This window comes from Geotrypetes seraphini, chromosome 3 (assembly GCF_902459505.1).
Source record: "Geotrypetes seraphini chromosome 3, aGeoSer1.1, whole genome shotgun sequence".
In the NCBI taxonomy this organism is placed as follows: Eukaryota; Metazoa; Chordata; class Amphibia; order Gymnophiona; family Dermophiidae; genus Geotrypetes; species Geotrypetes seraphini.
This window is the reverse complement of record NC_047086.1, coordinates 248,893,595-248,908,165: the sequence shown is the minus strand read 5'-3', so window position 1 is coordinate 248,908,165 and position 14,571 is coordinate 248,893,595. Positions and strand designations below refer to the sequence as shown.

General features: G+C 48.6%; 1 protein-coding gene across 3 annotated transcripts in view; it reads right to left on the bottom strand.

The window, feature by feature from the left end:
- Positions 1-14,571, bottom strand: part of SLC22A3 (solute carrier family 22 member 3) — a 236,507-nt gene that overhangs the window by 124,984 nt on the left and 96,952 nt on the right. For all 3 annotated transcript variants that reach the window (XR_004538947.1, XR_004538946.1, XM_033939722.1), the window contains exon 3: positions 12,794-12,948. Coding sequence is in view for 1 of the 3 variants with exons in the window: in XM_033939722.1 (XP_033795613.1) it covers positions 12,794-12,948 (155 nt within the window). In the remaining 2 variants the exon portion in view is untranslated. The remainder of the gene's footprint in view (positions 1-12,793; positions 12,949-14,571) is intronic.

Here is a 14,571-nt window from a genome sequence, read left to right as displayed (position 1 = left end):
GCTTCTACTTATTATGACAGGGGTTGCCATACAACAGATTACGAATAATTGGAAAAATTGGGACAGGCTGAATTATAGCTTTTGGTGGAACTCTTTGTGTCACATATTTAAAATGGAAAGGGTAATTGCCATGCAGCAGGGAAATTTTAAGAAATTTCAGGTTATTTTGGAGCCATTAACAAGATACTGTAAAGATTGAAATTACTGCATAGAATAAATATTAATTTTTTTCCCCTTTTGTTCATACACATCCAGGGTAGGGTGGGCGTGTGGGAATATTTTATGATTTCTTATGCTTATGAATAATTGTTGGGTATGAGGGAGGGGGGATATTTGATGCGAGTTAGAATTTGATGATATATTAAGTGTTGTTAAAGTATAAAATGATTGTATTCTATGTTATACTTATTGTGAGTTTTAAAAATGAATAAAGATTTAAAAAAAAAAATAAATTCCATATCGCAGCAATGTAGAGTGCTAATCCCCTCCATGCTGACCTACCTGCCCAGTCCAAATGTACAATATCCACCCCCAACCTGGACAGGCCCCCTCAATCTATTTATTTATTTAGATTTTTATCCCGTCCTCCCAGTAGCTCAGAACGGTTTACAAGTAAACATTCACAATGGAGTGAATTGGACATACAAGATTATACAGTAGATTTAAATACTTGGACATACAAGACTGTGCAGCAGTTTAGATATAGAGACTATACAGCAAATTAAGAACAGTAGTTTAAATATAAGTAGTTTAGTTTAGATACACAATGAAGCAGGCGGCACAATGTGCAGCGGCCTCAAAAAAAGCAAACAGAATGTTGGGCATTATCAAAAAAGGTATCACTACCAGAACAAAAGAAGTTATCCTGCCACTGTATCGAGCAATGGTGCGCCCACATCTGGAATACTGCGTCCAGTACTGGTCGCCATACCTCAAGAAGGACATGGCAATACTCGAGAGGGTCCAGAGGAGGGCAACGAGGATGATAAAGGGTATGGAGAACCTTTCATATGCCGAACGGTTGGACAGGCTGGGGCTCTTTACCCTGGAGAAGCGGAGACTGAGAGGGGACATGATAGAAACTTATAAAATCATGAAAGGCATAGAGAAGGTGGAGAGGGACAGATTCTTTAGACTAGCAGGGACAACTAAAACAAGAGGTCATTCAGAAAAACTGAGAGGAGACAGATTCATAACGAATGCAAGGAGGTTCTTCTTCACTCAGAGGGTGGTGGACACCTGGAACGCGCTTCCCGGAGAGGTGATAGGACAGAGTACAATTCTGGGGTTCAAAAAGGGACTGGATGATTTCCTGGAAGCAAAGGGAATAACAGGGTACAGATAGAGGTTTACCTTACAGGACATTGAGCGAATAGGGTATGGATATTTTAGGTTAGGTAGGGAACACTTTCAGGTCATGGACCTGGGGGGCCGCCGCGGGAGCGGACTGCCGGGCACGATGGACCCCTGGTCTGACCCGGCAGAGGCAACGCTTATGTTCTTATGTTCTTATTTGAGTATAGGCTGAGAGTGGACTATACAGAAATTTAGGCAGAAGATTAGAATGGAGAAAGAAGGGTAGAGGTTGGGTTTAAGGGGGTTGGGTGTAGACTGAGGGTGACCTTTAGTTGAAGAGGAGGGCTTTACTATTTTCCGGAATGTCATTACTGAGTTCTGTAGTCTGAGTTGAGGGGGGAGTTGGTTCTAGAGTTGGGGAATGAAGTGGCTGTAGGAGCGTTTGCGGGCGGTTTCTGAGAGGAGGGACCTTCCGGGGGGAATGCATAGGCGTATCTCCGTTTCTCAGCGGAGGGTGCGGGTGGGGATGTAGATGGGTAGCTTGGATTTTATGTAGGAGGGGGTGGTGGCATAAATTCTTTTGTGTGCTATTGCCAGGGCCTTGAATGCACAGCGTTGGTTAATTGGGAGCCAGTGTTCAGTGCGGAGTGCTGGGGAGATGGGATCATGGTAGCTGAGACTGTGTAGGAGGCGGATAGCTGCATTTTGGACCCATTGGAGGCGCTTGAGATCTTTTTGGTTATTCCATTAAATAGGGAGTTGCAGTAATCCATTCTGGAGAGGACATATGCGTAGAGGAGTTGGGCTAGGTCAGGTGTGGAGATGTAGGGTTTGATCCTTCTCAGCTGGCGGAGGTAGTAGAAGGAGGTAGAGACTAGAGGTCTGCACGGGAACGGGGATCGCGGGGATCCCGCGGGTCCCGCGGGGATCCCGCGGGTTCCCCCCCTGGCCCACGGGACTCCCACGGGGACGCCCCCTGGCCCACGGGACTCCCACGGGGATGCCCCCCTGACCCACGGGACTCCCACGGGGACGCCCCCTTGCCCACGGGACTCCCACGGGGATGAAAACAACCTACCTAAATTCTGGCGATGCAAGTCTGGCGTCGCGTCGGGAAATAGCCATGTTGAGCAGTGAGCTCAGCACGTACACAGATGAAAGCCTTGCTTGCTGATTGGTCCGGCGGCCCCGCCCCACCGTGCCGCCGGACCAATCAGCAAGCAAGGCTTTCATCTGTGTACGTGCTGAGCTCACTGCTCAGCATGGCTATTTCCCGACGCGGGCATTAGGCTGTTTTTTGTCATTTCGGGTGGGGGATGGCAGCGGCAGTAGCAGCCTGAAAAAGAAATCATCCTGGCCGGGTTCGGTGTCATGCTCCGGAGCTTCTACAGCCTTCCTATCTCCCTCTCCCTTCTACCTGCGGCTCTCTTCGGCAACTCAGCAGCAGCTTCTGACGTCGGGGCCTACCCTCTGCGAGTCCCGCTTGTTTCAACTTCCTTTTTCCACAAAGGTGGGACTCGTAGAGGGAAGGCCTCGATGTCGGCAGCTTGTCTTGATCACCGCTGCTGACGAGTTGCTTAAGAGAGCCGCGGAGCAGGGGGGTGTTGCCAGGTGCAGGTAGAAGGGAGAGGGCCAGATGCAGGACTCGTGGGTGAGGGAGGAGAAGAGAGAGGGGAGAGAAACAAAAGGAAATATTTCATACTGGGCTGGGCCGGAGTGGAGAGAGGGTGGAAAGATTCTGGCTACAGGGTGCATTAACAAAGGAAAAAGGGGGAAAGCTGAAAATGGAGATAGTGACACAAAGAAGAGAAAGGGTAAGCAGGACCTTCTGAATAAGGATAGAGATACAGAGGGGACATGAAGAGGAGGTGAAATAGAGACATAGAAGTAATGCTGAAAAAGTGTGTGTGGGGGGGGGGGGAGATAAAGACATTGAAAGGGCAAATGGTGAATATGGGGTAAAGACAAGGACAGAGACAAATGAAGATTCTGAAAAAGTGGTGAGATAGGGATATAGGTGAGATGGACACAAAGAAGGGTGATGCTGGAAAATAGGTGGAATGGTAATTCTGACAGACACAGAAGGGAAATGCTGGATCAAGGAGAGATGGGGCTCAGGCTGGATGGAATGAGGAGAAATGCCTTGTTGGCCCGGAACTTCCTCTCCTACGTCAGAATTGACGTCAGGGAGCGGAATGCTGGTCAGCGCGACGCTTCTGCAGGGAAAGCTTGGGACAGCGGTGGCTTGGGGACTATTCCCCGATGGCGGTGGCAGCAAACCGAGTGGCTTGGGGGAGGGCACGGAGAAAGAAAGAAAGGGGGCAGACAGAGAGACAGAAAGAAGGGGGAACAGGGAGACAGAAAGAAAAAGTTGGGGGAGAGAATGAGGTCTGGAGGAGAGGAAACATACAGGAGGCTGAAAGAAAGGAAGAAAGATTGGATGCACAGTCAGAAGAAGAAAGTGCAACCAGAGACTCATGAAATCACCAAACAGCAAAGGTAGGAAAAATGATTTTATTTTCAATTTAGTGATCAAAATGTGTCTGTTTTGAGAATTTATATCTGCTGTCTATATTTTGCACTATGGCTCCCTTTTACTAAACCGCAATATTGTTTTTTAGCGCAGGGAGCCTATGAGCATTGAGAGCAGCGCGAGGCATTCAGCGTAACTCCCTGTGCTAAAACCTACTATTGTGGTTTAGTAAAAAGGGAGGGGGTGTATTTGTCTATTTTTGTATTTTGTTACCGAGGTGACATTGCATAGAGTCATCTGCCTTGGGAAATGTATATGGCAGATATCTTTGTTTTGTGTTCAAAAGAAAAGGAAATGCATTTCTGGTTTTATTTCTACAGTGTTGAAGTACTTGTTGGCCCTTGCTGTGACTGGTGGGGATCCCCAAGCACCGCCAGCAGAGGACCTCCTCTAGAGATGGTCAGAACTCCCCTCCACCAAGCGCAGCAGTCGCTGGCAGCATCCATGAGCCACTGAGGTGCCAGCATCTGTGACTCAGGGACGCTACTGCTGCCTGCCAAGCTTGGCAAAAGGGACCCCAGGCCAACTGCAAAGGAAGTCCTCAGCTGACAGTTTGTGGGTTCTCATCAGCTGAGTATTTATATTTTATATTTACATTAGAGGTTCTGGTAGAAACCCATTTACAAAGTATGTATTCTTCCCAATTAATATTTCCAAATTAATAGTCTCTTTGCTTATTTGTAAATGGGTCTCTACCAGAGCCTTTAATTCAGTAGCATAATTAAATAAAATAACTATTTCTGAAGTTTATAGGGAAGGATGGTGACGGAGGGGATTCCTCGCGGGGACGGGTGGGGACGGAGGGGATTCCTCGCGGGGACGGGTGGGGACGGAGGGGATTCCTCGCGGGGATGGATGGGGACGGAGGGATTCCTCACGGGGACGGGTGGGGACGGAGGGATTCCTCACGGGGACGGGTGGGGATGGGTGGGATTTTGGCGGGGACGGGTGGGGACGGGTGGGATTTCTGTCCCCGCGCAACTCTCTAGTAGAGACTACTTGGGATATGTGGGTGGATAGGGATAGGTGTCTGTCTAAGGTTACTCCTAGGCTGCGTACTTGATCTGTTGCCGTTAGTAGAGTGGAGTCCCATGATAGTGTTGAGCGTGTGTATTTGGTGTTTTTTTTCCTGATCCATAAGAGTTCGGTCTTAGAGGCATTCAGTTGTAGTTTGTTGTTTGTCATCCAGGTTTTCATGTCAGAGAGGCAGTGTTGGAGGTTAGCAATTTGGGACGATCGGTTTTCACCTAGAGGGAGGAACAGCTGGATGTCATCGGCATAGGAGTGGATTTTAATGTTGTACTTCTGCGCTATATCAATGACAGGTCTGATGTAGAGGTTGAATAGGAGGGGGGATAGAAGGGCGCCTTGGAGAATGCCATATTTGATAGGCTTGGGGTTAGATTTATGCGTCCCTAGTAGGACAGTATGGGTCCTTTGGTGGAGGAAGGAGGTGAACCATTGGAGGGCAGAGTCCTTGATTCCAAGGTCATAGAGTCTGGATATGAGGAGGTGGTGGTCGACCTTGTCAAAGGCAGCACTGAGGTCAAGTACGACTAGTAGGGCATCGCTGCCTTTGTCGAGTATTGACAAGCTGACATCGGTGATATCTAGGAGTACTGACTCTGTGCTGTGGCCGGATTGAGCAGGGGACAGGGCCGCTTGTTCTTCTATGAAAGGGTGTAGTCGGCGGAGCACAATTCGTTCTAGGAGTTTGGAGTAGAGAGTTGCGCGGGGACAGAAATCCCACCCGTCCCCACCCGTCCCCGCCAAAATCCCACCCATCCCCACCCGTCCCCGTGAGGAATCCCTCCGTCCCCACCCGTCCCCGTGAGGAATCCCTCCGTCCCCACCCGTCCCCGCGAGGAATCCCCTCCGTCCCCACCCGTCCCCGCGAGGAATCCCCTCCGTCCCCACCCGTCCCCGCGAGGAATCCCCTCCGTCACCATCCTTCCCTATAAACTTCAGAAATAGTTATTTTATTTAATTATGCTACTGAATTAAAGGCTCTGGTAGAGACCCATTTACAAATAAGCAAAGAGACTATTAATTTGGAAATATTAATTGGGAAGAATACATACTTTGTAAATGGGTTTCTACCAGAACCTCTAATGTAAATATAAAATATAAATACTCAGCTGATGAGAACCCACAAACTGTCAGCTGAGGACTTCCTTTGCAGTTGGCCTGGGGTCCCTTTTGCCAAGCTTGGCAGGCAGCAGTAGCGTCCCTGAGTCACAGATGCTGGCACCTCAGTGGCTCATGGATGCTGCCAGCGACTGCTGCGCTTGGTGGAGGGGAGTTCTGACCATCTCTAGAGGAGGTCCTCTGCTGGCGGTGCTTGGGGATCCCCACCAGTCACAGCAAGGGCCAACAAGTACTTCAACACTGTAGAAATAAAACCAGAAATGCATTTCCTTTTCTTTTGAACACAAAACAAAGATATCTGCCATATACATTTCCCAAGGCAGATGACTCTATGCAATGTCACCTCGGTAACAAAATACAAAAATAGACAAATACACCCCCTCCCTTTTTACTAAACCACAATAGTAGGTTTTAGCACAGGGAGTTACGCTGAATGCCTCGCGCTGCTCTCAATGCTCATAGGCTCCCTGCGCTAAAAAACAATATTGCGGTTTAGTAAAAGGGAGCCATAGTGCAAAATATAGACAGCAGATATAAATTCTCAAAACAGACACATTTTGATCACTAAATTGAAAATAAAATCATTTTTCCTACCTTTGCTGTTTGGTGATTTCATGAGTCTCTGGTTGCACTTTCTTCTTCTGACTGTGCATCCAATCTTTCTTCCTTTCTTTCAGCCTCCTGTATGTTTCCTCTCCTCCAGACCTCATTCTCTCCCCCAACTTTTTCTTTCTGTCTCCCTGTTCCCCCTTCTTTCTGTCTCTCTGTCTGCCCCCTTTCTTTCTTTCTCCGTGCCCTCCCCCAAGCCACTCGGTTTGCTGCCACCGCCATCGGGGAATAGTCCCCAAGCCACCGCTGTCCCAAGCTTTCCCTGCAGAAGCGTCGCGCTGACCAGCATTCCGCTCCCTGACGTCAATTCTGACGTAGGAGAGGAAGTTCCGGGCCAACAAGGCATTTCTCCTCATTCCATCCAGCCTGAGCCCCATCTCTCCTTGATCCAGCATTTCCCTTCTGTGTCTGTCAGAATTACCATTCCACCTATTTTCCAGCATCACCCTTCTTTGTGTCCATCTCACCTATATCCCTATCTCACCACTTTTTCAGAATCTTCATTTGTCTCTGTCCTTGTCTTTACCCCATATTCACCATTTGCCCTTTCAATGTCTTTATCTCCCCCCCCCCCACACACACTTTTTCAGCATTACTTCTATGTCTCTATTTCACCTCCTCTTCATGTCCCCTCTGTATCTCTATCCTTATTCAGAAGGTCCTGCTTACCCTTTCTCTTCTTTGTGTCACTATCTCCATTTTCAGCTTTCCCCCTTTTTCCTTTGTTAATGCACCCTGTAGCCAGAATCTTTCCACCCTCTCTCCACTCCGGCCCAGCCCAGTATGAAATATTTCCTTTTGTTTCTCTCCCCTCTCTCTTCTCCTCCCTCACCCACGAGTCCTGCATCTGGCCCTCTCCCTTCTACCTGCACCTGGCAACACCCCCCTGCTCCGCGGCTCTCTTAAGCAACTCGTCAGCAGCGGTGATCAAGACAAGCTGCCGACATCGAGGCCTTCCCTCTACGAGTCCCACCTTTGTGGAAAAAGGAAGTTGAAACAAGCGGGACTCGCAGAGGGTAGGCCCCGACGTCAGAAGCTGCTGCTGAGTTGCCGAAGAGAGCCGCAGGTAGAAGGGAGAGGGAGATAGGAAGGCTGTAGAAGCTCCGGAGCATGACACCGAACCCGGCCAGGATGATTTCTTTTTCAGGCTGCTACTGCCGCTGCCATCCCCCACCCGAAATGACAAAAAACAGCCTAATGCCCGCGTCGGGAAATAGCCATGCTGAGCAGTGAGCTCAGCACGTACACAGATGAAAGCCTTGCTTGCTGATTGGTCCGGCGGCACGGTGGGGCGGGGCCGCCGGACCAATCAGCAAGCAAGGCTTTCATCTGTGTACGTGCTGAGCTCACTGCTCAACATGGCTATTTCCCGACGCGACGCCAGACTTGCATCGCCAGAATTTAGGTAGGTTGTTTTCATCCCCGTGGGAGTCCCGTGGGCAAGGGGGCGTCCCCGTGGGAGTCCCGTGGGTCAGGGGGGCATCCCCGTGGGAGTCCCGTGGGCCAGGGGGCGTCCCCGTGGGAGTCCCGTGGGCCAGGGGGGGAACCCGCGGGATCCCCGCGGGACCCGCGGGATCCCCGCGATCCCCGTTCCCGTGCAGACCTCTAGTTTGGAGACAAATGGGAGGTTGAAGACCGGGCGATAGTTGCCGGGTTCGTTAGGATCAAAGGTGGTTTTTTTGAGAGTGGGTTTGATAATAGCTGATTTCCAGCTGAGGGGATCTGTCCCTGTGGAGAGGGAGGTGTTAATGATGGGGAGGATGGATTCTGCCATGGCGTCTTCTGTGGACAGCAGGAGGCTGGATGGGCAGGGATCGAGGATGGTGCTGGAGGGTTTGAGTTCTCTTAGGGTTTCGAGAACCTTGGCATGGGTGGCCATATCAAATTGAGGGAGAGTGGTAGAGGATGGGGGTGTGCAGGAGTGGGGTTGGTGTTGGTGTCAAGATTGTTGCGAATGGTTTGTACTTTGGACTGGAAGAAGTTCGAGAGAGTCTCATTATCAAGTTCTGTTTGGTTGTTGTGGCTTTTTCCTTGGGCACTGGTGAAGAGTTGGTTTGTGAGGGTGAATAGTTGTTTGGATCTAGCAGGGGCTAATTGTAGGAGGCGAGAGTAGTAGGCTTTCTTCGCTTCTAGGATGGCAGCTTTGTAGGTGATGGATGTGCTTTTCCAGAGGGCTTTGGTTTCTGAATTTGGGTGTTTGATCCAATTCCTTTCTGCTTTCCTCAGAGATAGTTTTATGGATTGGAGGTCACTGGTACCAGGGAGCAGGTGTTTTATTGGTGGTTATTTGAGTTGTTTTTGTCTGGGCAAGGCTGTTATAGAGGGATTGGATGTTGGAGTGCCACGTGGAGGCTGCTAGGTCGATGGAGTGGGGATGTTGAGTGCAGGTTTCATTCAGGGTGCAAATGCCTGCGGCCATGGCTGGAGGGCTGACTGAGTTAGGGAGTTGGCGTAGGGTGGGAGGGTTAGGGTCTTTACGTGGGGCTAGGGTAGTTTCGAGTGGGAGTTGGAATTCAATGAGGTGGTGGTCTGACCATGGGACAGGTGTGGTGGTGTAGATTGTTTGTTGGTGCTCTGCAGTTGGGCCTCTGAGGGTGAAGATTAAGTCTAAGATGTTGCCTGCTGAGTGTGTAGGGATGGTTATAGTTTGATGAAATCCCAGGTTGGTGAGGGAGGAGAGGAAGCTGTCTCTTTGTCCTGAGGTGTTGGAGTAGTCTGGGAAATTGAAAACTCCCAGGATGGTCACATGTTTGTGGGAGATGGACAGTTCGGTGATGAATTCAAGGAGGGTCTCTAGGGTATCTGTTGGGGAGTTGGGGGCTCTGTAGAGGAGTATGAGGGCGATTTTGTGTTTGTGGCCTATGGTGAAGGCAAGAGCTTCTAGGGAGGTACGTTAGATAGATTGTGAGCCCACCGGGACAGATAGGGAAAATGCTTGAGTACCTGATTGTAAAAAAAAAACCGCTTAGATAACCTTGATAAGCGGTATATCAAATCCTAATAAACTTGAAACTTGAAACTTGATAGAGTTTATCAGTTTTGGTGTGGTGAAGGTCTTGATGATGGTTGTCACTCCACCTCCTTTCCCAGAGGTACGTGAGCAGGTTAGGGCCTGGTAGCCTGGAGGACATAGTTCGCCTAGTGCTATCCCATCATTGTCTCAAAACCTGCCTAGACCTCCCCCAGCCCATGGACTTTCCTGAGAACCCCTGGGATTTACCTAGGGGCTATCCATGGTACGATAATGGGCCTGAGTGGGTGGTCCCTTCTACTCCTGTATCGGCTGGGTTTAAAATGGTGGCTCCCAAGCCCTTTTGGTTTGACTCATGAACTACTGCTTGGTCGAACTGATTTTAGTGACATGCTGATACATACACTATTTTTTTTTTATTCTTTAGAAAAAAGAAATGGGAAAAAAAACATCAAAGAATTTGGAAACTGTAAAAATTATAAGGAAGCACTTTGTTTCATGTCTGTTCTGCTGGAAGGAGGAAAGCAAAACTGAGATCCCTAGGAGACTACTTTGCACAGGAAGGTCTGCATATGCTCAGACTTATTACTAAGTTCTGAGTTCTGGGAGAGCAGCTCCATCCCAGTGCCACCAAACGATATTTCTAACTGACGTGCCTGACTCAGGCCTGCTTGTTGATGGAAAGTATTGTTCACAATATAGAACATTTTTTCTGTTATTTATTTATTTAAAAGATTTCTTTACCACCTTTAACTAGGTGGTTTTACAAAAGACAATCATATAAAATAAAAAAAAAACATACAGCACATATTATACAAATAATAACAGGTCCTTCATATCAGCCATATTTTACAGCACTCGACAGCGTATCAATACAGAAACATTCATAATAGTGGAAAAAAAGCATTTATTGAAATGCTTCTACAAATAATATCGTTTTCAAAAGCTTCTTAAACTTCTGAAAATCTAAAAGAGCTCTTAGTGGTCAAATCAACTTATTCCACAGGGTTGATATTGATGAAACTATGCTAACGATGATCTTGTCCTATTTGCTATGTCCTATGGGGCTCATAATTTAAAAAAAAAAAAAAAATCTAAAAAGTGGCCTAAATGGGTATTTGGACGATCAAAAAGCCTGATCGTCCAAGTACCCATAATCAATGCTGGTTTTAGATGTATCTAAAACCAGCTTAGGCCTTTCCCCTGCCTCTAAATGCACAGAGAGAAAAGAGGCGTTTTTAGAGGAGGGGAAAGGGCGGGCGGTGGGCGGGAGGTGGGCCGACCTAGACCTAGGCGTCCAGCAGGTATAATCAAAATTTTAGGCAGGTTGTCTAGTTGGTACTTATACGTTTTGACTTAGACCAAGTCAAAACAGGTATAAATGCCGAAAAGGGGCCGCTGAGCTGATCGTGGCTGCTGCGATCAGCTCAGTGGCCCCAGCAACCTGCCTATCCCCTACAGCAATGATCGCAGCAGGAGAGATGGCTCATCTCCCCTGCCGCGATCCACCCTTTCCCCCCAACAACGATCAGGGCAGGAGGGAGCCCAAGCCCTCCTGCCCCGCGGCACCCCCAAACCCCTGATGAAAATCGGGGCATGAGGGAGCCCAAGCTCTCTTGCCCCATGGCACCCTCGAACTCCCCGACACTATCGGGGCAGGAGGGAGCCCAAGCCCTCCTGCCCCGCAGCACCCCCGAACCCTTAATGAAGATCGGGGCAGGAGGGAGCCCAAGCCCTTCTGCCCCGCAGCACCCCCGAACCACTAATGAAGATCGGGGCAAGAGGGAGCCCAAGCCCTCCTGCCCTCGACGCAAGGGCCCCCCGAACCCCCGATCGCCTTTGCCGACCCACGACCTCCACGCCGACCCCATGACCTCCCCATCCCCCTCCCCGTACCTTCAAAAACGTTGGTCGGATGGACAGGTGCCAAGCCTGTCCGTCCGACAGGCCAGCCATCCATTAAATGGCTGGCCTTAGGACCTGATTGACCCAGGCGGCTCAAATCCCACCCACAGATGGGGCCTGAGAAGCCTGGACCAACTGGAATAGGTCCAGTAGGCTTAGGCCCCTCCTGTGGGCAGGGCCTTAGGCACATGGGCCCAACCCAGCCCATATGCCTAAGGCTCCACCCACAGGAGGGGCCTAAGCCTACTGGGCCTATTCCAGTTGGCCCAGGCATTTCAGGCCCCACCTGTGGGCGGGATTTGAGCCGCCTGGGCCAATCAGGTCCTAAGGCCAGCCATTCAATGGATGGCTGGCCTGTCGGACGGATGGGCTTGGCACCCGTCCGTCCGACCAACGTTTTTGAAGGTACGGGGAGGGGGAATGGGGGTGGGCAATTGTGGGGTCAACGGGGGGGTCGCGGGTCAGCGGAGTGAGATCGGGGGTTCGGGGGAGCCCTTGCATCGAGGGCAGGAGGGCTTGTGCTCACTCCTGCCCGATCATGTCGGGGGGGGGTTCGGGGGTGCTGCGGGGTAAGAGGGCTTGGGCTCCCTCTTGCCCGATCTTCATCGGGGGTTCGGGGGTGCCGTGGGGCAGGAGGGCTTGGGCTCCCTCCTGCCCCGATAGTGTTAGGGAGTTCGGGGGTGCCGTGGGGCAAGAGGGCTTGGGCTCCCTCTTGCCCTGATCTTCATCGGAGGTGTTGCGGGGTAGGAGGGCTTGGGCTCCCTCCTGCCCCAATGTTGGCGGGGGGGGAGGGGTGGATTTTGTAACCGGTGTTGTTTTTGACGGACACCGGTTACAGAATTCAGCTTTTAGGCGAAGGACTGGCTCCTCCTTCGCCTAAAAGCCCTTGTTTTGGGCGTTTGAGACTTAGGCTTTTTTTAGGTTGATGATATGGTGTAAGTTTAGACGTAGTGGTGGTCTGGGCGTTTAAACAGCTGAACGTAGAGGCAGGCCATTATAAAAAAAAAAAAACTCCTTTTAGACGTTATTTTTGATAATGGACATTTTCCCTGCTTCTACTTTCAACGTGTAAGGCCTTAGGCCAAAAGGGGACTTAGACATTTTTTTTTATTATGCCCCTCCACGTGTATTTGAAAGAAAAATCATAAGTGTTGTGATTTACCTATAAAGCATTACAGTTGTGCAAAGTATCATAAATTAACCAGAGGCCATTCTATCCTGGATCCAGCAATTTGGCAGCTGGAAAGGTTTATCACTGTTGAACTGAAAACCAACTAAGGCCAGTCACCCCTCATCTAGTTACCCCTAAAATACTGAAATAGAACTCTTACCAATTACATAGCACGTCATCCAGGTTCCCTTTCCAAAGACACCTTGTAGGAAACGGAAGAGCACAAAGACTGGAAAATTGGGTGCAAAAGCCACCACAAGGCCACACGCTCCTACCCCAAAGGCAGAGATGAGATACGTGAGTTTTCTTCCATACCTAGTACACACACGCATAAAACCTAGTAAAAATTCACATTCAAATCATCCTAATTTTCCAGCGTACAATCTAGCCTTCAATATCTTGATAGCACTAAGGCAGAAGGAGCAGAGGAAGCAACTGCTTCTTAATGAAAGATAGTTTAGCAGAAGAGAAGTAGCTAGCAGTTGAGAATATAGCAGAGTGGAACGGAGCATAGTCATCCATCTCAATCTTAACACTGCGTTCCCTGAGTTTTAATACACAAATGATTTACTGCAGACTTTTCTTTTTGTTATAAAAAGGAGACCAAAATCATGTTATGACATATGGGAAGAAAACGATCAAGTCTATAAAGGAGAGTGGTGCCATTTTTTTGCATAGGCACCTACATTTTTTTTAAACATGTTGTAAATTTGTTTTGGACCAATTAAAACAAGTTAGGCGGCAGTAGGGTGCCTAGCACGCCTAACTTACAGCGCCGTTAAGAGAATTTAGGCCTAAATGCTAAGAAGTCCATAGGTAAAGTCCAATAAGCTTTAGTAAAAGGACCTCTAAGTGCCTACCTTCCATTGTACTATACTAGCATGGCTCAGTATATACGCACATAGGTGTTTAGGCATGAGCACTTATGTCAATAAACCAGGCTGGCTTGGATTGCTAAGAGAGGTCTGTGGACAAATATACAGCCAGGACACCTGTGGCACATGAACAAAAAGGTTTTATTTGTTACAGTTGCCTCACATGCAAGGTTAACCAAGTCCATGTAACACACAGGGTCTGGCCCTAGCCAGCGCTGGAACAAGAATCCCCACTTCAATAAGTAATGGCTTACATCAACCAAGCCATCAGTAGCTGTCTCACTTGGGCAGTCTCTTTCTCTCTCCTCAACTTCAGTCAGTTTCCTTAGGCAGCCATCAGCTTCCCAGGACTTCTGCAGCAAATATCTAGGGAAAACTAGGAGTTCCGCTCTCTCTCAAGGACCTCTTCCCCTGAGACATCTTCAAATGATTCCAGTCTGGGACAGAAGTACTCCTCCCTGCCTGTCTCTGACTCAGCAGGGATGTCTTCTTTCCCTACTGGATCTAAGTACTGAGCTCAAAGCTCAGGGCATTCTTGAACATGTAGTTTTCCCCGGTTTGCCTAATGATCCCTGCTGCCCAATGGCATAACTGCAATTTTAGTGAGGGAAAACCCCTCTCACAGTCAACCATAGAGCTAGTGCAAATGTTTGCACCTAGATTGGAGAGCTCCATGGATAGTATTCTATACGTTATACATATTAATGTGCACCCTGCCCATTCTCTGCCCAGACTCCACCCATTCAATACTATTGTATATATGCTTGTATTTACAGAATAGTGCATAGAAGGATTATTAGTTTTGCAGTTTCTGTTCACATGTACTTGTAAATGACTGGAATACCAGCTTTTATATAATAATAATAATAATAATTTATTTTTATATACCGCCATACATGAAAGTTCTAGGCGGTTCACAGCAATCAAGCGCAATACATACAATGCAAATGCATACATCAGATTAAAATCTTCTGAAGATTCAGCAAAATAAAATGCTCACTATATAAAGAAATACAAACAATTTAAAATAGGATAAAAAGTTAAGTTAAAAGAATAGACAACA